This window comes from Protopterus annectens, chromosome 9.part0, assembly GCF_019279795.1.
Source record: "Protopterus annectens isolate FY-2018-M chromosome 9.part0, PAN1.0, whole genome shotgun sequence".
Taxonomy (NCBI): Eukaryota; Metazoa; Chordata; order Ceratodontiformes; family Protopteridae; genus Protopterus; species Protopterus annectens.
This window is the reverse complement of record NC_056743.1, coordinates 1,045,722,765-1,045,744,734: the sequence shown is the minus strand read 5'-3', so window position 1 is coordinate 1,045,744,734 and position 21,970 is coordinate 1,045,722,765. Positions and strand designations below refer to the sequence as shown.

At 40.4% G+C, this 21,970-nt stretch overlaps 1 protein-coding gene across 1 annotated transcript in view; it reads left to right on the top strand.

Annotated features, from left to right (window-relative positions):
* Window positions 1-13,159, top strand: part of LOC122811786 (keratin, type I cytoskeletal 18-like) — a 140,909-nt gene extending 127,750 nt beyond the window's left edge. Inside the window, exons 6-7 of the mRNA XM_044083846.1 lie at window positions 9,578-9,807; window positions 12,526-13,159. Of these exons, the coding sequence (XP_043939781.1) occupies window positions 9,578-9,807; window positions 12,526-12,652 (357 nt within the window). The 3' untranslated portion in view covers window positions 12,653-13,159. The remainder of the gene's footprint in view (window positions 1-9,577; window positions 9,808-12,525) is intronic.
* Window positions 13,160-21,970: the final 8,811 nt, after the last annotated feature.

The following is a 21,970-nucleotide window of genomic DNA, read 5'->3' as shown; positions in this document are numbered from 1 at the left end:
CTCAGACTCCTCCTGCCATCCACTGCAAATGCTCAGCACAAGGGCCTTCCTATCATGGTAAGGTTTCTTCATGTTAGCATGGTACAATTTGTTCCCCTGACTCCTGCCAAGTAGTTCTACCATGTAGTTAACATCACTGACCTTCCTTATCACTTTGTAGGGCCCTTCCAAGCTGCCTGCAGCTTGTTGTGTCTGACAAGAATGAGCATCATATGTTCATAGGTTCATAGGTTGGTACTAGGCTATTGGCCCTAGGGCCTATACAAGCCTAGCCATAACAATTCCCTGGCTATTTCTTCCCACAATATTTACTTCCCTGGTCCCCTGTCTAGCAGGGCAACTGATGTGATCCACAGGGTAAATTTCCTATCTCCCATCCAATCGTCAAGGTTCCTTTTGAAGAGGGCCAAAGAGGAGCTCTGGTTGACATGTATGGGCAGTCTATTCCAGAGTCTGGGGAGTCTCTGGGTCAGGTTCATACATTCAATGGTGTGTACTAGGCTAATGGCCCTGGAGCCTTTACAAGCCCAGCCCATAGGATTACCATGGCATTGTGCCACCTGACCTTAGTTCCCAATACCTCTGTTGAGTAGAGCCACTGGAGTGATCCCCAGGGTGAATTTTTTATTTCCCATCCACTCATCAAGATTTCTCTTGAAGAAGGCCAGTGAGGTGCTCTGTTTGACATGTATGGGAAGTCTATTCCATGGCATGGGCAGTCTCTAGGTTATGAACCTGTCCCTCCAGCATGTTCTGTTGATTGTGGTAATGAGGTTGAGGTCTATGGAGCATGTGGTGCAGAGGGATTGGGATTTCTTTAGATGTAGCATTTCTAACAGAGCTGGGTCAGACATGGCTTTGTAAGTCAAGTAGAGATCACCTCTAGGTAGATGATATGAGATAGAGAATAGTTGGAGTTTTTTTAATCTGTCCATATAGGACAAGTGTTTAAGGCCAAGGATCCTTTTTGTGAGGTACTTTTGCAGCCTCTCCAGTTGTTGCAGGTGTCTAGTGAGGTACATGCCAAATGGGGCATTGTACTCAATGATCGGCCTAATGAGAGAAGAGTAGACAGAGACAATGACCTCTTTCATCCTGGATGCAAAACCCTTAGTAATGAGATGTGCCATATAGAAGGACTTTCTGACCACAGTGGCAATGTGGTGGTCAAAAGAGAGGTTGCTGTCAACCTGTGTTCCCAGATGTCTTATAACACCTTCTGTGGTCAGTGGATTACCATTGATGTGGAAATTCATGGGAACTGGGTTTTTCCTAAAGGGGATGATGACATTTTTTGTCATTGGGCTTCAGGCCATAGTTTTGACACCAGTTGTTGGTCTCAGTGAGGCCTTTCTGTAGGATGTCAACATCACTTGGGGAGTTAATAATGGGTCCCAACTTGCAATCATCTGTGAACCTTGTCATCCAGAGTCTCTTCGTGTTGGCCTGGACTTCTGAGAAGTAGATACCAAACAGGAGAGGACCCAGGACCGGTCCCTGGGAGACTCCACTCATGACTGGTCGGTAGTATGACTTGGAGTCAGCTACTTTCACACTGTGGGTTCTATCTGTGAGCCAGTTTGCAACCCACCTAGTGATATAGTGGTTGATGCCTAGCTTAGTGAGTTTTTCTATGAATGAGTGGGGAATGGTATCAAAGGCCTTGGCCAGATCAAGGTAGGCTATGTGAACCACCTTGCCTTCATTCACAGCTCTGGTGACTGACTCAAAGAAGTCGACCAAGTTGTGCAGGCATGATCTACCCTTTACAAAACCAAACTGTGTGGGATCCAGAGTTTGGAGATTCCCTATATCCTAGTTTATTAGTTCCATGATGATGCGTTCCATAGCTTTGCATATCACACTTGTCAGGCTAATGGAGCAGTAGTTCCCAGGGTCTGTAGTCACTCCTCCTTTGTGGAGAGGGATGACTGTAGCAGTGTGCCATTTGGTAGGGACAAAGCCTAAGGTGAGGCTGTGATTAAACGTGGCACACAGGTGAGGTGCCAGTTCACACTATATTTCATGTAGAACACAGCCAGGGATATTGTCAGGTCCCATAGAAGCTGTATTCTTGTCCTGGGACAGTGCTGTTTTAACCTGTGCAGCAGTAATACTGGGAGCCTGGAAATCTACTGGTATTGTGATTGGTCCTTTGGTGGGGAGAGAGGGGTAAAGTTGTCACTTAATCTGCCGGCCAGTACATTGGCAATATCTGTTGGATCGGTATAGGAGGTACCATTGTGCAGTAGCTCAAAACAAATCTGGGTATTGCAGTGGAGATTCTTTACACAACTCTAGAAGACCTTGTGGTTATCTTTACTATCTGTTACAATTCTGTTTTAATAGCTAGCTTTAGAGGATTTGATGAGGGATCTCAACTTTTTGTTTAGGGTGATAAGGGAGTTTTTCCAACCTTGGGACTTCACCTTATTCCGCATCAGTTTCCACCTTCTGTTGTAGAGTTTGTTTATGGCAGGGGACCACCAGATTGGCTTCCTTTTTTAGAGGAGAGCATCTTGGTTCTGTTGGGTATGGTGAGATCCATACATTTGTGTATGTGTTTGTACAGTGCATTGGTGTATGATTCGGCGGTCATGCAACTATTCTCCATTTGCATGGGTGCTGTGAAGTTAGGCATGTCTGTTTTTAGCAGCCCAAAGTTAGCTTTGGAGAAGTTTTTCATGGTGGTTATCTTTGCGAGGGGTGGGGTGGGATGAATGTGGATTTCCAAGGTGATTAGTTTGTGGTCAGATCTAACCAAGGAAGGAGTTGACTATTGGTGTAGAGCAACGATTGCCCATGTTAGTAATGACCAGATCAAGGATGTTGCTACCTCTGGTGGGGGTAAAAATGAGCTGGTCCAGGGCATTGGAATTCATGAAGTCCAGGAAACATTGGGCAAGTATGTATTGGTACATGAGTAGTTTTCCCAGTTAATGGAGGGGTAATTGATGTCGCCCAGTATGAGAGTGTTACGTTGGACCCTAATATTCTCCAGGGTACTTAGGAACATGGAGTGTGAGTCTTGGGACATGGTTGGGGACCTATAACAGGCTACGATTTGAATTGCTGTCTTACCCAGTGTTAGCTGCACCTGAAGTATCTCTGATGCATTATGTTGGGCTATCAGTCTGGAGGTGTGTGCATCCTTTATGAATATGGAAACACCACCGCTTTTGAAGCTTCGGTCCAAGTTCTGGAGCCGAAAGGTGTGGAATGAGTTATAGCCTGGTAGTGCAGGGGTGCTTTCTGTGGGTTCCTATTATTTTAGCAAATACATTAAATTGTGAACGCTGTTTCGTTGAACAACATTATGTGAAATGGCAAAATTCCAAAAGCAAGGAACAGCCATTTTTTCCAAGGGAAAAAAAATCACTGGGCCGTTTTCGGGACTTTGCCATTTCTTCCACTGTGGTGCGATCTTGGAGTTGGTATATTTACGTAGGGGTGTGTGGGGGCAAAATCCCCCACTTTATTTTGTGTTTGGATATTTTTTTTTACGGATCAGTGATTTTTTTCCCTGGGAAAAAATTTGCTGATCCGTGTGTTCTACGTTTTGGATTTTTGGGTATTATGGGTTGATTATATAGCGTTCGCAATTCAGTGCATTTACTAATATAATATAGACCCCTTTCTGCTGCCTTGAACCAGGTCTCTGTTACAGCACAAATGTCAATGTTCTCCATTTTAAGGAGTGCTTCGAGTGAGTGCATTTTGAGATTTAGACTTCTAGCGTTGAGCAGCATGACCCTCAGATTGCATTTGTTTGTAGCTGTTACAGTGGTAATTTGGTCTTTGGAACACCACCTAAAAAAGGCACTATAAAGGTGGCAAGAGCCTTGGCCAGTATCCGGAAGCAGGCCATCTTTGGCAAAGCATCAAGGTCTGTCAATCATGTCATCCCAGGTAGACAGATACTGGATCCCCTTAGAATGACACCAGAAACTTAGCCAGTTGTTGAAATCAATCATTTTCTGCTTGTACTGTGGTATCATTCTGGGTGATGGTAGGATGCTGCTCAGGGCTAGGGTCATACCCGCCAGGGCTACATAATCCGAGAGCTCCTCCATGTCTTTTTTCATGTAGTCCAGGGAGGTATGTCTGGGGTCATTCACACCCACATGTACAATGACAGAGTCATATTTGTACCTGTTGTTTAGGGACCTGAATGCATGCGTTATGTTGCGGATCCTGGCACCTGACAGGCAGCTGACTGTTACTTTCTCCTTACTCAGCCTAGTGAGTGGGACATCAGTGTGCCTCACTATCGAGTCACCTATGAACAGTGTGCCTCACTATCGAGTCACCTATTATCAGTGTGCTGGGTATGCTGTTTTGCATTAGGGGCTTTGGTTGAGTGGCACACTGTTTCGGAGAGTTATGCGTCTCGTAATTACTGTTGTGTTGTGGTGGTCAAGTGCATTTCTGCCTTGAAGGTCTCTGTTGTTTGGGTAGATTTCATGAAGGTGGGTGTGTAGTTTGTGTTTTTTTTGTGAAGGCAGTGCTAGTGTGTGTTCTGGAGGGCTATGTGTTCCATGTGGTGTGGTGCAAGTGTTGACCTTCTCCTCTTGACCAGCTATTCCGTCTTGGCTGGAGAGTGTGTGGCTTCCAATTTGGATATATAAGTGCATCTCTCACAAGTCTGAGTGTTGGGAGGTAAGAGGAGAGGGTGAGGAGAAGTGTATATGAGGCAGTTGCTACATTGCCTCAGGATGCCAAAGTTCACCAGGTTAATAGGAGAAAGCACAGGGAACTGACCTTTAGACATGCTTGGAGGGGTGGGCATTAATAATAAGTACTGGAGCTGTTTCCTTGTTGAACGTTTAGTGCTGGTAGCACTTTTGTGTACTACAATAATTGCTACAAGAAGTCTGGTATGGCAAAGTGCTAGACTAATAAGCTAGTAAAAGTGCAGGAGAGGAGAGAACTAGCAGATCTAAGGGAAAAATTGAAGAGCAGACTTTGGCACCTCTCAGAAACATACAAACAGTCCTGGATACAGCAAATCTGGACTAGACTAGTTACAGGAAAGGTGGGAAACAAGGGCAAACACAGGCTTTTAAACCAGAAAGTTGAAAGAGATGGAAAAACTGCCCAAAAGGCAAATGAACTACAAATTCTGGGCCAGAAACCACTCCTCTTGTGGTAGATAAGCTACCTAGTACTCGGATCTATATCAGATAATCAAACTTTTAAAAGTTTAAACACAATATGGTCGAGACCATATGTTCGAACTCTTAAAAGTTCGAAAATCAAATAAAAAAAACCAGAAAAAAACCTACCTGAAAGCTTATGCAGGGGCAGGGGGGAAACCTCCCCTACACCCCCACCACCCCACTCTTTAAATATACAAACTTCCATTGTTGCACTGTACGGGGATCTCCGCTGAAACATTTAAACTTTTAAAAGTTCAATCATATGGTGTGGACCATATGATGTTCGAACTTTTAAAAGTTTGACAACATGATAGGAAACCTAGTGCTTACCACTCCCACTGATAAGCTAGAAGGCTTCCCTCCAACACAGAAAGGCTTGTGGGGCTCAGAAGCTTACATACAGTCTTGGATACAGAAAATCTGTATCTGTATCTGTGGTAGCTTGGTACCCTTGTTGTCTCGAGACAGCTTACTGCTGGCATTTTGTCATTCCCACTTACTGGCTCTCCCACCTTTTGTTCCCCACCTTGTCTCCATGGACATTTATATGCTACATGGCCCCACCATTTTCTTTTAAAACATTTAACCCTTGATTCTGGACATGTACCTGGACTAGTGGCTTCCCTGGCTACTGGTGGACTCTGTTGGGGCAGTCTGGGGTGCCCACTATGGGTTCCCTTAGACCCATGAGCAGCACTGGGTGTCCCTTTCCTGTGCAGTGATGCTCTGCTTACTAGGTATAGGTCTCCCTTCTTCCCCAACTCATCTGCAGTAGTACATTGTCTATCAGCTAAACAACTTCTCATGTCCTCAGGCAAAGTGCTAATGGCTTGTTCCCTCAACAAAAGGTCTGCCAGCCCTTCAAAAGTGGTGAACTGACATCCACTCTCCCACCTTTGAAAATAAGTGCTTAGTTCAGCAATATATTCACACACACTTTCATCTGCCTTCTGTCTGTGCTCACGAAACTTTTTCCTATGAGCTTTAGGTGTGAACATAAAACATTCTGAAAGACAGTTCTTTACAACATTATAATTTAAACAGTCAGTATCAGACAATTTAGAAATACCAATTACAGCTTTACCATGGACTAAGGGGGTCAGGAACCGTACCCAGAGGCCTTGGTCAACATTATACTGGTTACATACCCTTTCAGCCATAAGAATGAAACTATCAAAATTATCCCCCTCTGTAAATTGTGGAAGAAATGTACTGATCTTTTTTGCTTCTGGGTTCGGTTACTCCCTTCCCCATTATCTCCATGATTCTGGCAAAGAGTCAGCATCTCCTTTTCATGTTTCCATGACCTCTCATTCTCCTCAGCTACCAGGTGTCACAATTTCTCTTTTTCCTAGCCTCTAGACATTGCAGTTTTTTTTTATTTTCCTCAGCCCCAGGTATCTCAGCATCTCTGCTGCATCTATTTACAAATGTTTGGCCTCCAGCTCAAGTCTCTTTAACTCCAAATGGATTTTTAAGTCCTCTGTGGAAAGGTTGAATTGTCCATTTGCTGAGAGTTGTACATTCTCAAGGCCAGTCTGATTGTCCTCCTGATTGCTATCTTGTGATGTAACTGTGACTAAAGCTTCAATCATTTCTGTCTTAGTCAGGTTGGCATGCACCAGTCCTTTAGCCTGGCACATCTCAGCCAACTGCTCTTTGTCAGCTTGCCATACTTATCTGCTGGCTTGCTTGCTTGCTCTCCCTGACTAACTAAGCTAACAATTGCTGTAGGTGCTTGGAAAGATATATATCAAAAGGGGTGTTGTACTCAATTATTGGCCTGATGAGGGAAGAGTACAGAGAGGTTATAACTTCTTTTCTTTCTGGAGGCAATGTCCTTACTTATGAGATGAGCAATATAGAATTCCCTTCTTACCACTGTGGAGTCATGGTGGTCAAAGCTAAGGTTGCTGACAACCTGTGTGCCCAGGTCTCTCACTACTGAGTGCATACTTAAGGTGTTGCTATTGATGTGGTAGTTAGCAGGAACATCGCTCTTACCGAAAAGGATGACAATACATTTTTTTTTGCATTGAGTTTATGGCCATGACTTTGGAACCAGTCATTTGTTTTTGTAAGATCCTCTTGTAGGATGTTGACATCATTTGGAGAGTCCATGAGTGCTCCCAGTTTACAGTCATCAGCAAACGTCATCAGCCACAGACCTTTAGTTTTTTCTTATACTTTGGAGAAATAGATTCCAAATAATAGTGGTCCCAGGACTGATCCCTGTGGAATGCCACTGTTTACAGATCTGCAGTTGGATGTGAATTCCTCTATTTTGACTATTTGGGTTTTATCAGTGAGCTAGTTAGTGACTCATCTAACAATATAAGGGTTGATACCTAGCTGGGTGAGGTTGTCAATGATGCCTGAGTGAGGGATAGACTCAAACACCTTGGCTAAGTCTAGGTAGACTGTATGCACAGATTTCCCCTCATCCAGGGCTTTGGTGACTGTCTCAAAGAAGTCCACCAGGTTTAATCAGCACGATCTCCCTTTGACAAATCCAAGCTTGGTCAAGAATTTGGAGATTACATGTATCTTTGTTGATAAGGTCCACGATGTTTTGCTCCATGGCCTTGCAGATAAGGCTAGTCAGGCTAACAGGTATATAGTTCCCAGGGGTGGAAGCACAACCTTTGTGCAGGGGAATAATGGTGGCCGTTTTCCATTCAACTGGGATGAATCTGGTGCTTAAGACTATGACTGAAAAGAGTACCCAGTGGTGTTGCTAATTCCTGTTGGAGCCTATGTAGGACATAGCCCGGAATGTTATCAGGTCTTATAGATGCTGTGCTTTTGGCCTTAGAGAGTGAGTTTGTGACCTGCTCTTCAGAGATACAAGGTAGGGGACAGGTAGTAGGGATGTCATGGGATACATGTGGCGAGGACAGGAGAGTGAAGTTTTCACAGAACTTGTTAGTCAACAGGTTAACTATGTCCACAGACTCAGTATATGTGGCATCATTAACTACCAGTTTGGCACAGACCTGGGCCTTTCCTTTTAGGTTACGGATGTAACTAAAGAATGCCTTATGGATGTCCTTAGTTGACAAAGCTAATTTGTATCCGTAGTTTGCTTTGGAGGACTTTACAAGAAGTCTTATTCGCTTGTTTAAGTTGAGGAAGGAGTGTTTCCAGTTTAGGGCTCGCTCCCTCTTATCTTAAACATCAATTTCTTCCTCTTATTGTAAAGCCTGTTAATGGCAGTTGTCCACCAGGCAGGTTTGCTCTTCCTTGAGGTTTTGGATTTGAGTCCCAAATGAGGGCTATCCGTGTTCATTTCACTTTTGTGATTCTGACATTGTCTGTACAGAGTGCTTTGTCTGTAATAGTGACTCTGTGTTTGTGGGTGTGTGTGTGTGTGTGTGTGTGTGTGTGTGTGTGTGTGTGTGTGTGTGTGTGTGTCTATATAGTTACAAGGGGGTTGGATGTGTGTGTGTGTGTGTGTGTGTGTGTGTGTGTGTGTGTGTGTGTGTGTGTGTGTGTGTGTGTGTGTGTGTGTGTGTGTGTGTGTGTGTGTGTGTGTGTATTTGTGATTTGACTTGATCCCTATGATAGGAATTTCCTTGCAGAAAGAATAAAGCTCTATATGAAAAATCATCACCTGACTGTCCAGAGGACTTTATTCGTCCAGTGACAGTAATACCAGCATGATATGCTAGAGGTTTTGGGACTGAGTTCCAAATGAGAGCTACTTTTTGTCCTTTCATTTCTATAATAATTATGAAATTATTTTTAAAGCCATTGGAAAGCAAGTTATATTGACTTCTGATGGTACAGAGTTTTTGAGAAGCAAACTGTGTATACCTCATAATATGTGACAGTTGAGAGGTATGTTCACTAGTGTTGCTGTATTGCCGTACTTTGTTTACACTGTAAGACAATTAACTTTTATAGGTATGGCCAACATTTATTCTCTGATCTAGTGTTTGATTTTTTTACTTGGTTTTCAAACCATTATTCTGAAGGAATTTAAAAAAAGAAAAACAAACTGCAAGACCTCTAACAGTTTACAGATTATAATATTAGAAACTAAGAATAAAATAATTTTTTTCTGTTTGCATGTATGTGCATGCAGTAATTTGCCAGTTAATGTCCATGTATATACTGTACACTGTATTTGTGTCTTAACTTTCCCTTTCAGCCCAGTTTGTGATTGTTTTATAGAATATGAGTTTGCAAAAGCTGACAGTTCAGTAGCATTGTGGATAGTCCACAAAATCTGTTTAAGGCACAGATCTTGTTATATTACAAGTTAACTTTACACAGAACTGTGGCTCTTGTTAGACTTTAACTTGATGAACCAATGTGATAGAAACCACATTAATATGAAGAGCAATTTGAAATTATATCTTTCTTCTCTGTGAGATATATGAATATTAAAGAAACTTCCATTTTTGTTATAATAGAAAGCATTACTTGAAGGTACGCTCAGGGACACAGAACTGCATTATAACATGGAAATGGAAAGGCTTGGGGCCCTCATCAGCAGAATCGAGGCAGAACTATCTCAGTTTCGCAGTGATATGCAGAGACAGGCCCAGGACTATGAGGCGCTACTAAATGCCAAGATGAAACTGGAAGAAGAAATTGCTACATACAGATGCCTGCTGAAAGGAGATTCAGATGAATCATTAATGTATGTAAAACAGATATGTCATCACTGTAGTGGAGAAATTTCGGTATAATAATGCATTGTCTGAAATCAGATATGTAGGCCATTTACAGATTTCATTTAAGCAAATGAGAGGAAAGGGACATTTCAGGGGAATTCTGGTAAGGAATGATAAGTATAAGGTCTTAATATAACCCACCACCACATCTCACAAACTGCCCCTGATTTTACAGAACACCCCTCATTTTGCCACATAATTTCTCCCTGTCTCACATAAAATATTTTATTTTCTGAGGACTGATTATTCAGGATTAGAGATAGTCAATAATGCCAGACATTACACTCATACTTTTCTGTTCAAGAAATGCATGCTGATGTAAAACATATTGCTCTATTAAATTTTTAAGTGAATTAAGAGCAATACTTAAAAATTGTCCTTTATTTTGGGCCTTTGCCCGTCCCATTATTTTGGCTTTGTCACTGTTTTTTGCACAAAGAACTTGAGAGGTATGACTGAGTTTCTTTTTTTTCTTGTGTCCCTGATCTATGAAAGCCTTTCATCCACTTCATGTGATATGAGGTACATTTTCTAGTTTTGGTGTGTGTAGTTTATATATCATAGCATATCTCAGATTGTGCATCTCTCAGTTTGACTGTGGTTTCAGTACTAAAGTTGCCCCATTTGCATGCAGTTTCCTACTTAGGAGTGCAGAACCCTAGTCCCTAGAAAATCCCTGGGACTGGAGGCTACTTGTTGGAGGCAGGAATGTATAGTTAATACATTTAGTAGAATGGATTAAAGTGAGTGCTAAAAGAATATATCACACCATGTCACATCATAGCCTGTAGCCTTAGGCCCTAATAGAAAGTATTAATCCAAACTCTTAACTCTGAGATTCTTCCTGGCAATGCTTGCAAACTATTGCAATTGTTTTGGTCTTGACTGTCCTGTTTTCAAGAGATTGGCAGGAAAAAAGAACTATATGCATGTGACAATAAAACTTGCGGTTCATTGTTTTTTTTTACAAAACCAGTCCAAGACCGTAATGGAGACAATGGTTCGATAAAATGCAAATCCTTTATTCGGAAGGTAAGTAATAGATCCAAACTGGTCAAATAGAAAACAGCAGAATCAGACAAGCGCTTTCGCTTGGATAATTCCAAGCTTTATCAAGTCAGAAACCTTTTTCAGTTTTTCAAAACTGGTTTCTGACTTGATAAAGCTTGGAATTATCCAAGCGAAAGCGCTTGTCTGATTCTGCTGTTTTCTATTTGACCAGTTTGGATCTATTACTTACCTTCCGAATAAAGGATTTGCATTTTATCGAACCATTGTCTCCATTACGGTCTTGGACTGGTTTTGTTGATTCCGCTTGGTTTGCACTCTATTCTTCATTGTTTTTTTTTGTTATGAAGACTTGTTTACTATGTTACCTGTTGCTCCATGAAGTCTAAGCAAGCCATTTTAGTGTGTTCTTCCACAAGGCATACCAACTAGTATGGACATGGGTGGGCTTAAAAAAAGAACATTCAGGGTTTACTTTGGAGAGGAAGATGGCCATGGAGCTGGTCACCCACTTTCAGTTATTCAGTAGTGTATGTTGCAGACCAGATGGGATTTCTTTTTTTTTTTTTTTTTGCTGTTTACTATAGCAATAACCCACGCCTGGGTGTGGGTAATGCTAAATTTACCCATGGTTGGCGTGGTTTGGTCCCGAGGGCGAAGCCCGGGACCAAACAAAGCCAACCGTGGGTAAATTTAGCATTACCCACACCCAGAAGTGGGTTATTGCTATTATACCATGACATTATTTAAGAAAAGAAACTATTACTTTTCTTAAATAATGGCATAGTATAATGCCTGTTTACTGCCCTTCTGCAGATGTCTGGCATCCGCGGCAGTTCTGATGTACTGGCGCCTGCGCAGTACATCAGAGTTGTGAGCAGCAACGGAGAAAGCCAGATCTCCGTTGCTTTTTTTTTAGTGTTTCGCTATGTTAAATGAGTTTAACATAGCGAGACAGTTTTAAAATAAGCAACGGACATCTCCGTTGCTTATTTTAACTGTCTCGCTATGTTAAACTCATTTAACATAGCGAACACTAAAAAGCAACGGAGATCTTGCTTTCTCCGTTGTTTTAAAACACTGTTCGCTATGTTAAATGGGTTTAACATAGCGAGACAGCTTTAAAATAAGCTACGGAGATCTCCGTTGCTTATTTTAAAGCTGTCTCGCTATGTTAAACCCATTTAACATAGCGAGACAGTGTTTTAAAAAAACAAGTTATACTAATGGAAAAAAGTCCGGGCGACCGGACCTTTTTCCATTAGTATAACTCGATTTACAACGGGCACGCTGGCCAATCAGCGTGCACGTTTTGGGGGGATCATGGTATAATAATAGTTCTAACATTTTTGTCTAGGTAGCGTTGTAACATTTTAAGAATATCAAGATACATATCTGCTGAGATTGTAGTTTTGTGTGTGTGTGTGTGTGTGTGTGTGTGTGTGTGTGTGTGTGTGTGTGTGTGTGTGTGTGTGTGTGTGTGTGTGCGTGTGTGCGTGTGTGTGTGTGTGTGTGTGCATATACATCTAAAGGTCTTATATCATTATCTTCATAGGCCTTGAGGCATTTTTGTTCTTAATTCTCCCAGTATGAATCAGTGTGAATTAAAAAATCTGTTAGTACTTAACTCTGTGAGTTTAATTTGTATTCTAATGTTCTTGCTTTCTTGTCTTTAGCTTGCAGGATGCCCCATCTGCTATGAAAGTCAACAATGTCCAGACAGTGCAAAAAATTACAGTAATTACAAAGAAGCTGATTGATGGCAAGGTTGTAGAAGACAATATTGTCACAGATACAAAATAAAATGTAATGGTTTAACAGTGATGTGATGATGTTGGTCTAGTTAAGTCAGGAAATGTTTGACACTGAGTATTGTATGGTTTGCCATTTCTTTCTAGTGTTTCTTATCTATTGACTTTGTTGACAAAAAAGTAAAGAAAAAGAAGTAATTGAAAAGCTGACTTCTTTTTTTCTTATTGGAAATAAGCCGCAATATTTTTCCTAAAATGTTAACACAATACCTTTTTGGACAGTATTCACAAAAGTTTAGAAAAGACCACACACACATTTAATTAAAATTGTTTAAGATGTTGTCTTGTGTTCCACTTTCTTCCTGTTTTTTCCAAGTTTAAAAAACTACTCTGCTTTATGGGTGATACAAAGCTGTGAGTTGTGGTATAGATTGCTTACTACAGTCATTACATCTTTGGTGCATCTTAAAAAAGTGGGGACTTATATTTGCCACTAGATGGCAGAATTGTGCAACAAATGATAGTCCAAGCTAGCTGCACAGTAGAATGTGTGGTTCAGAATGAGTGTATGTTATGTCAAGTGTATAAATCCAATAAAGAGATGTTACAAAAAAAAAAAAAAAAAAAAGAATGTGTGGTTCAACCAAATCAAAAATTATGTGGGAAGCAATTATTATTACTGCACTTCTACAGTATAGCTAGTCATTTGGTGCAGGTAATGTGCTAATGTCAAAAATTATACATGCAGCAAATTGGTTCGTCATATATTCTAGCAGGTATGTAAGATCTGTTTGCATTCATCAGTGCATTTTGTACAGTAGACTTACTCCACATTCTTTGTCCAGCTCTATCTGTATAATAAAACCTACTTGTTATTGAATAGTGCTGCAACAAAACAAAAAGGGTATCACTACAGGAAAAGTTCTAGGTTCCTTTAGGTGATATTTCAGTATGCTGGTACTCAACTAGCTGTGTTAGAGATGCTGCTCTGCTGGGAGCTGGAGAAGAGGAAGAAGGTGGATTTTCCGACATTTCTATCTTTTCCAAGTTTGCGTGACTGGACATTACTTGTATATAGTGATGAAGGGTGTGGCAGCTCTCCCCCATATTGGACAGTGTGGGATGGCTTGCCCCTTAAAAAGCAAACAAAAAAATATTTTTATGTGTTATGTGATTATTGGAGTGTCACTGCTTTGCACGTGCAATGTTTTGCTCATTTAGATGCTTTCCATATGATTAATTGCACACTGAGTGTGTTATTATTAATGATAAACCCACCTGGATGGTTTCTATTGTTTGAGCACATCTGCTCACTTATTCATGCTTTGATCTCCTTTCCTGGCACACTGACTGGAATTACCCTGTGATAAGGCTGTCAAATGAGTCACTGGTCTACATAATGGTTAACAACAAGTGTTTCATGCACAAAAGGAATGTTGCAGAGTGCCAGGGGCAAAGCAAGATGATGGGAAGTAAAATGTTTGATCTTTCTAGTTTTTCTTTTCCTTTAGAAAGCAGGAGTCATAATGGTAGAATGTCCTAGATGACATTGTGTGCTCAGCTTATCTAGGAAACTCTCTTATGTTCTGATTCACAAACTCTCCCAGAAAATGATTGCAGTCATCAGATGTTTCCCTCCTCTAATAAGCACATCTCAATGAAATTTTGAAACCTAGATGCTCAGTGTTATAGAACTGTGTGCACATATTTATTTATCTTATGTGGATGAGGCTAGTCCCACTAAGGTTCCTATCATGTTGTCGAAATTTTAAAGGTTTGAACATCATATGGTCGACTCCATATGATCGAACTTTTAAAAGTTCAAACGTTTCAACGGAGATCCCCGTACAGTGCGGCAATGGAAGTTTTCCATTGTCTGCACTGTAGTGCGATCTCGGAGTTGGTATATTTAAAGAGCATGGGGTGTGGGGGTGCAGGGGGTCTTGCCCCCCTTGCTTAAGCTTTCAGGTATTTTTTTCTGGGATTTTTGTTATTATTTGATTTTCGAACTTTTAAGAGTTCGAACATATGGTCTTGACCATATGGTGTTCGAACTTTTAAAAGTTCGATTATCTGATATAGACCCGTCCCACTAGGCTAGTGGGCTCTTTTCAAGAGAGACCCAAGGTGGTATTTATACCACTAGGGGAAATTATATCAGGGCATCAGGAAACTTCCTCTGCTCTTTTTGATACGTATCATGGGATCTTTTACATCCACCCAAGTTACTACCAGCTCAAGAAGATGGGACATTAATTTAATGTCTTATCTGAAGGATAACATACTATCCATATCCATTTAATTGGTGTGGGAAGAGAACCTGTAGCTTTCTGTACTAAAGGCAAATGTGCTATCTGTTGTACCACTAATGCTGCTCTTGTATAAAAAAATTCTATAAAATTATAAAAGTAATTTGTTCTACTGCCTAAGCATCTCAGGCTGAATACTGTGTTTAAAAACATATGCATCAATAAGATTATACCCATAATGCAAATTATCTGCTGCATACATATATGTGTATGCTCAGACCATGGCTGAAAATGGACAGTTTTACTTACCCAGTTAACAAGTAAATAAATCAATAAATATACTAGTACAAGCAAGGAAATCCATCTAGCCACACCCCATTTTTCTATACCATACACACACACACACACACACACACACACACACACACACACACACACACACACACGCATACACGCATACACACACACACACACACACACACACACACACACACACACACACACACACACACACACCTATGGCCAACTTAGAGTGACCAATCCACTTACTACGTGTCTTTGGAATGTAGGAGAAAACCAGAGCACTGGGAAGAAACTCAAATGAACACGGGAATGACATGCCGACTCCACACAGAAGGCACCTGTTCTTGGTTAATGATTAACATATAGGTTTGATAGTAAAAACAGGATTGCACAGATGCATGTTACAACAAATGGAAAACCAGGGTGGTCATTGTTAGGAGACCAGATAGTAAGTGCCTACTGGGAGAAAAGCAAGGGGGTAGTCTTAGAGTGTTAGTTAATGCGTATATAACAAATAAAGTGACATTTTAAAGACATTTAATTACTATAATAATAATAATATAAAACAAATCCCATGAATTCCATGGCCTGTGCTTCTAACCATTCCCAGTATATCCAAACACCCAAATGTCTTCCTTACACTCCTTCATTTTACTTCAAAGATATTGCAATAAAAGAAACTGAAAAACTAACTGACAAATTCCCTGCTGATGTTCCTACAGGAACAGATGGCATCCACCCTTGGTTTGTCACAGTTTGTAAAGATCACTTAATATGACCTCACAAATTCCTTTACAATACTTGCCTTTCCCAAAATGTCCTGCACAGCTCTTGGAAATTAGCCATTATAAAACCAGTTCCTAAAATACTGGAACCAGCCTTCACAGATGACTTTCAATGGATATCAGTGCTGCCAACTCTAGAAAGAATATTTGAAATGATCATTTATTCTCAATATTGTGGTTACTTGCAATCCTATGGAGTTTTCTCCCACATCCATCATGACTTCTTGTTAGGAGCAAGTACCTTGACTGCTTTATATACCCTCACAGATAACACTCTATTGAATATCGGCGACAGTAACCTTACAGGCTCAGTTTTTTTAATCGACCTGACTAAGGTCTTTGACTTGGTGGACCACACTCAATCAGGAATAAACAGTGAAGTCATCCTATGGCTTAAGAGCTTCCTAAATTTCAGAAAATTTACAGTTAAAACTGGTACCTCAATCTCGTCCCTCTATAAAGGAGTACCACAGGGGTAAAACTCTTCTCCAGTACAATTGCCTCCATTTATAAACTCACTTCTAGCTGATCTACTTCATGTACTTGCCATCCTACATGCAGACTGAAACCGAAACAAAGTATACATATTTTTTAAGCAAAGTGTAGCTTCGTAATGGCCGCCTCTCTCCACTCCTTTTGAAAAGCTATACATAGGATATAAACTGCAGCTGAGTCAATGTAACTGGAAGAAAAAGAGTGGAACAAGTACTGTTTCCACGAAGCAATAAAGAATGTTTAAGAAAGATTGCTGACTAAAAAATGGAAAATATCAGTTGTATTGTATTGTATCTGAATATTAAAGTCTGTTGACAGGTATCAGAATATTGACAATGAGCGTTAGAGAAATGTGCCGACAAGCTGCACAAGTAAGGTATAAAGTAATGTTGGTACATAGATGTTTTAAACAATTACTGACAAAACATTTAGCCATAAAGATACTGTTGGCATGGCACTGGTCACTACAAGTTCGTCATGGAAATGCAACTTTAAGTGATAATGTGGACCTTGTGACAGTAACCTGGGCAACGTCCTGGGGTATGATATTCAAAGACAGCTGAATCCATAACGTTTACACTAATAACCGCTGCTATGAAGAACTAGTACTATAACACAATAAACTTCAGTAAACTGCAGTGAAATAACAATCTGACTGTGAAATAAATAAAAACACTGAGGCTCAGGATAGATTCAATTAAGCTTTTGTTCTATTATGATTACAAGAATGTCTTCAGAATAACAATGCAAAACTTTAGAGTGAATGTTACATATAGAAAAAGTATCATGTGAGAAGACAATAACCAATAACAGTACAGTAGCATTGCTGTGATAGTTATATAAATTACCCGATGAGATGAACAGTGGTTTTACAAAAAGAGCAGTACAAGTGTAGATATGTAGATCTTTCCACTTTTACCCTAGACCTGGTTGCTGTCCACCCTGCTCAGGCACTTCCACCTGCACCTCTGTGTTCCTGCATATCCCTAAGCCTGACTGCCTGAATCTGCCCTGCTTGATGCCCAAGGAAACACACTCAGTGTAAAGAATTTACCTATCAGCTCCCTGTGAGACCTCCCAGGAACACTGAAAGAGAAACCTCTGTGTTCCTGCATATCCCTAAGCCTGACTGCCTGAATCTGCCCTGCTTGATGCCCAAGGAAACACTCTCAGTGTAAAGAATTTACCTATCAGCTCCCTGTGAGACCTCCCAGGAACACTAAAAGAGAAACCTCTGTGTTCCTGCATATCCCTAAGCCTGACTGCCTGAATCTGCCTTTATTGATGCCCAAGGAAACACTCTCAGTGTAAAGAATTTACCTATCAGCTCCCTGTGAGACCTCCCAGGAACACTGAAAGAGAAAGTATGTGTGTTACAGCTAACTGAAAGACTGTATCCATAATAATATATTACTATACTGCCAGGTTAGGCAAGTTTCCCAAGTCAGGTTAGGCAGCAGCCAAACCACCCCATAGCTTTTTGTTTTACCCTCACTTCTATCTTATCTTATACTTTACTTCCCAATACTTTATCCAGACTTGTTTTTATCTTTACTCCGTCCTTTCCTACACCTTCATATCTTCCTCAGCCTGACATTACCTTAGGTGTTGCATTTTTCTGTAATAAGGTGACTGCCCACCAGGTGGCGCCTCTATATTTGCTGTCTGCCAAATATCTTTACCCTTTTCTTTCACATCTCACTATCTATGCCTTCTGTTCTTTACTTTAGCTTTTCTCGTACTAAGCTACCCTTACTAAGCTCCCAGCTCTCTCTAAACTCCGTCTCTTCCCATTCTACTGTGCCCTAAAGTATCTCATATCACTACTTTCCCCTCTAATCATCCTAAATCTCCCACTGATAAGCCTCTCATCTCCCTACTACACTTCCCACCTTTACACTCAGCTGTAGCCTCTCTATTTCACTGATTGTCTTTCTTGACAGAGGACTCCTTGTTTCATCCCACTCTGCTCACCCTGCGGGCTCACTCTGCTCCCCTACCCTGCCCCCAATTCCCACCCACCCCCCAGTGCTCCTACACTTATTCCTCCTACACCACACCCCCTCAAACACTACACCAATCACACTGTTCACATTATTATCACACCCCACCTCCCTTAACACTATACAATTAGTAACACCTACCTCCAATTACCTCTATTTACTTCCTCCACCATATACACCTCAACACCTACCTACCAACCCCACCCTTCATTCAACTCCCATCTATTAATTCCATAATATCAAAATCTCCCACCCAATACCTAATTCAACTACTTCTCCTACTTCCACTTCTTCCTTCTCTTTTAACTTTCTATCTCCTAACCTCTTATGAACATCCACTTCTCCCTTCCCTTTCCCGCTAAACATACTTCTACATTACCACTAGCCACTACTCCAAATTTCCTAAACATTATATCCACACCCAACTACATACTTCCCAAATATCACAGACTAGCACCCATTAAATATACCAATCACAATAATAAAAAACTACTCGACTATTCTTGCAAGCCACTTTACCCTAAACACATCACATACCTTCACTCCCTACTAGATGGAGACATACATCCAAACCCTGGTCCTAACCATACCTCTACCTCTGAAAAATGTACTCTAATCACTAGTAGCTCCATAACCCCTTCCAAGCCTGCTAACTCTCTCCTCATAGCACATCTTAATATACGCAGCATTAATAATAAAATCCCACACCTCCATGCCCTCCTAGATGTCCACCAATTTGATATCCTATGCTTATCCTGAAACTTGGCTTAAACCCACAATTAAAGATAATGAAGTAACCCCACCTGGTTATAATATCATCAGAAAAGACCGTACTACCAAAAAGGGAGGAGGGGTCGCAATCCTCTACAAAACAGAACTACAAATCAGCACCATAGACCTTGACCCACCTTTAGACAACCGAGCTGAAATACTTATTACTAAACTTCAGGTCAACTCTTGTAAAGCTATAAATGTCATATGTTTATACCTGCCTCCAGGAAACAATATTAATACCCTTGAAAATATCCTAAATTGGCTTTCTATCACTCTCCCACAAGAAACCATAATTTTAGGAGACTTTAACATTGATTGGCAGTCCTGTAATAATATACACCCTTCCACCCATGTTAACTTATACTGCTTTACACAAACTATTAACTCCTCTAAGAACTCACAAACCTAACAACAAAGAAAGTACCTTGGACTGGATACTTACTAATAATCCTCTACATACCTACAAAGTAGGGACCCTCCCAGATGATCTAAGTGACCACTCCCTAACCTATTTTATTAGATCTAAAACCAACCTCACTCATCCCAACATTGCCAGAACTGTACGCTACACAAAGCAATTTAACCCTGAACTATTCCAGGCAGAATTTAAACAATGATATTAATAAAACCAAAAGGAGCAACTAGGCTGATGCAGAGTCACAAGTAGAAATGAAAGGCAAAATCCTCAGGTTAAAATCCAAATGAAAGGCAAAATCCTCAGGTTAAAATCCAACTTTAATTCCACTGCAGGTCAGATAAGCGCTTTCACTCATTCATTTCAGCTTCATCAGATCATGTAACAAAGACCTTCAAGTACATAGGCTACATTTATACAGTTAAAACATCTCCTATTGGCTGCTTCTTGTTGCATATTCATAAGTTAATCTAAGCTTAAAGATATATGCACATATAAACATACTGAGATGTATAAAATGAATATAAAAAACATATAAAAAACATAAAAAACATATAAAAAACTCTCCATGAACACTCAAGATGCTCTAATAAATATGTATATATATGTCAAAAGAAATCTATTTCAAGGGGTAAAAACATATATGTGCCATCATTTATTATAAAATCTACAAACATTCTTCCGTTTGTTTAACATAGGTTTAATGGAGGCTCTCTCATTGAGACCTAAACCCCTATCTGCTCTCAATCTAACTATCCACATACTCTCCTTACTCTCAGTGTGGTTCCTGATGTCACCTCCTCGTATACTGGGTTTAATATTCTCAAGATCTCTAAATAGGAAATAATGTTCAGGACCTGCTTGGGCTACATGCTTAGCTAAGGCATTGTGGGGTGAAGCCTTCCTAATGTGGTAAAGGTGTTCTCTTATCCTGTCTTTAAAATGACGATTGGTTTTGCCAACATAAAATGCATCACATATTTGGCACACTGCCAAATAAACTATATGAGTAGTATCACAGGTAGCTACAGCACGTATGCTAAAGTTAGTGTGCATGTCAGGATGTTCAAAAAATGGACTGGGGTCAAGAGAATTACAATAATTACAGCATCCACATGGTTTTGTGTGTTCAAGAGGCATTGACCATTCATCCCTTTTTGAATAACATAGCATTCTCCTTAAATTTAATTTGTTCCTATATAAAAAGAGGGTTTAGTCCCCACAAGTTTACCGATGGTGTCATCAGTACAGAGAATAGGCCAGTGTTTCGTAATAATATTCTTGATTGCTGGACAATCAGTACTATATGGTAAAGAAACCCTTACATGAGTTGATCTATCATCTCTACCATTGTCTGTTGTAACGGATCCACCAGTAATAACTGGTCCAAAATAAGGGGCTGCTCTGTTCAGTCTAGTTTATTGACATCTAAGAGATTGGACTCAATCTCTTGTGAGCTATAGCCCCGTTCTTCTAGCCTTATCTTGAGGTCACTCACTTCATTTAGGAAGCCTTCTTCTGTGGCATTTAGCCTAGAGGTTCTCATCCCCTGGCCTCTAATGATATTCTTAAAAATATGCTGTGGGTGCATACTATCACGCTGTAATAGAGTATTAAAATAGCAAGGTTTCCTATAGACACCTGTATTAATCAAACCACATGCTAACTTTTCTATATACAAGTCAAGAAATTCTATCTTCTCTCTAGAATGATTCATACTGAAGGTTAAATAGCCAGTGAGGTTGTTCAATATAGTATGGAACACAAACAAATCATCAACACTGCCTCTCCATAAAACAAAAACGTCATCCACTAAACGTCTATAAAAAGTTACATGTTGTTTAAACATTTCTAAATTAAAGGGACTATCAAATTCCCAAAATGCCAAAACATGTTTGCATAGCTGTTGGCACAAGGTGTGCCCATGGCTACGCCACCTCGCTGTTGGTAAAACTTGTTGTCATAGGTGAACAGATTGTTATTCAAAATGAGTTCAAGGAAATGTACAATGAGGTCTACTTTAACTGATGTATATTCACTATGTAAGAGTAGATACTCAGTGATATAAATCAGGCCTATGTTATTTGGTAACACAGTAAACAAGGACTTGATGTCAAAACGTTACAAAAATCAAGTTATCAACGTCACAAATGCCACCTAAGCAGTCATACAAATCTGTTAGAAACTGTTTGGAATCTTTCAGTACAACTTTGTTCTTATTTAATATAGGTCGCAAATGTTTCTCAACATAGACAGAAAGGTTTTCAGTGATCCAACCCTGACCAGACACTATGGGTCTCATTGGTGGGTCAATGGAGTCTTTGTGAATCTTAGGTAACCCATGTA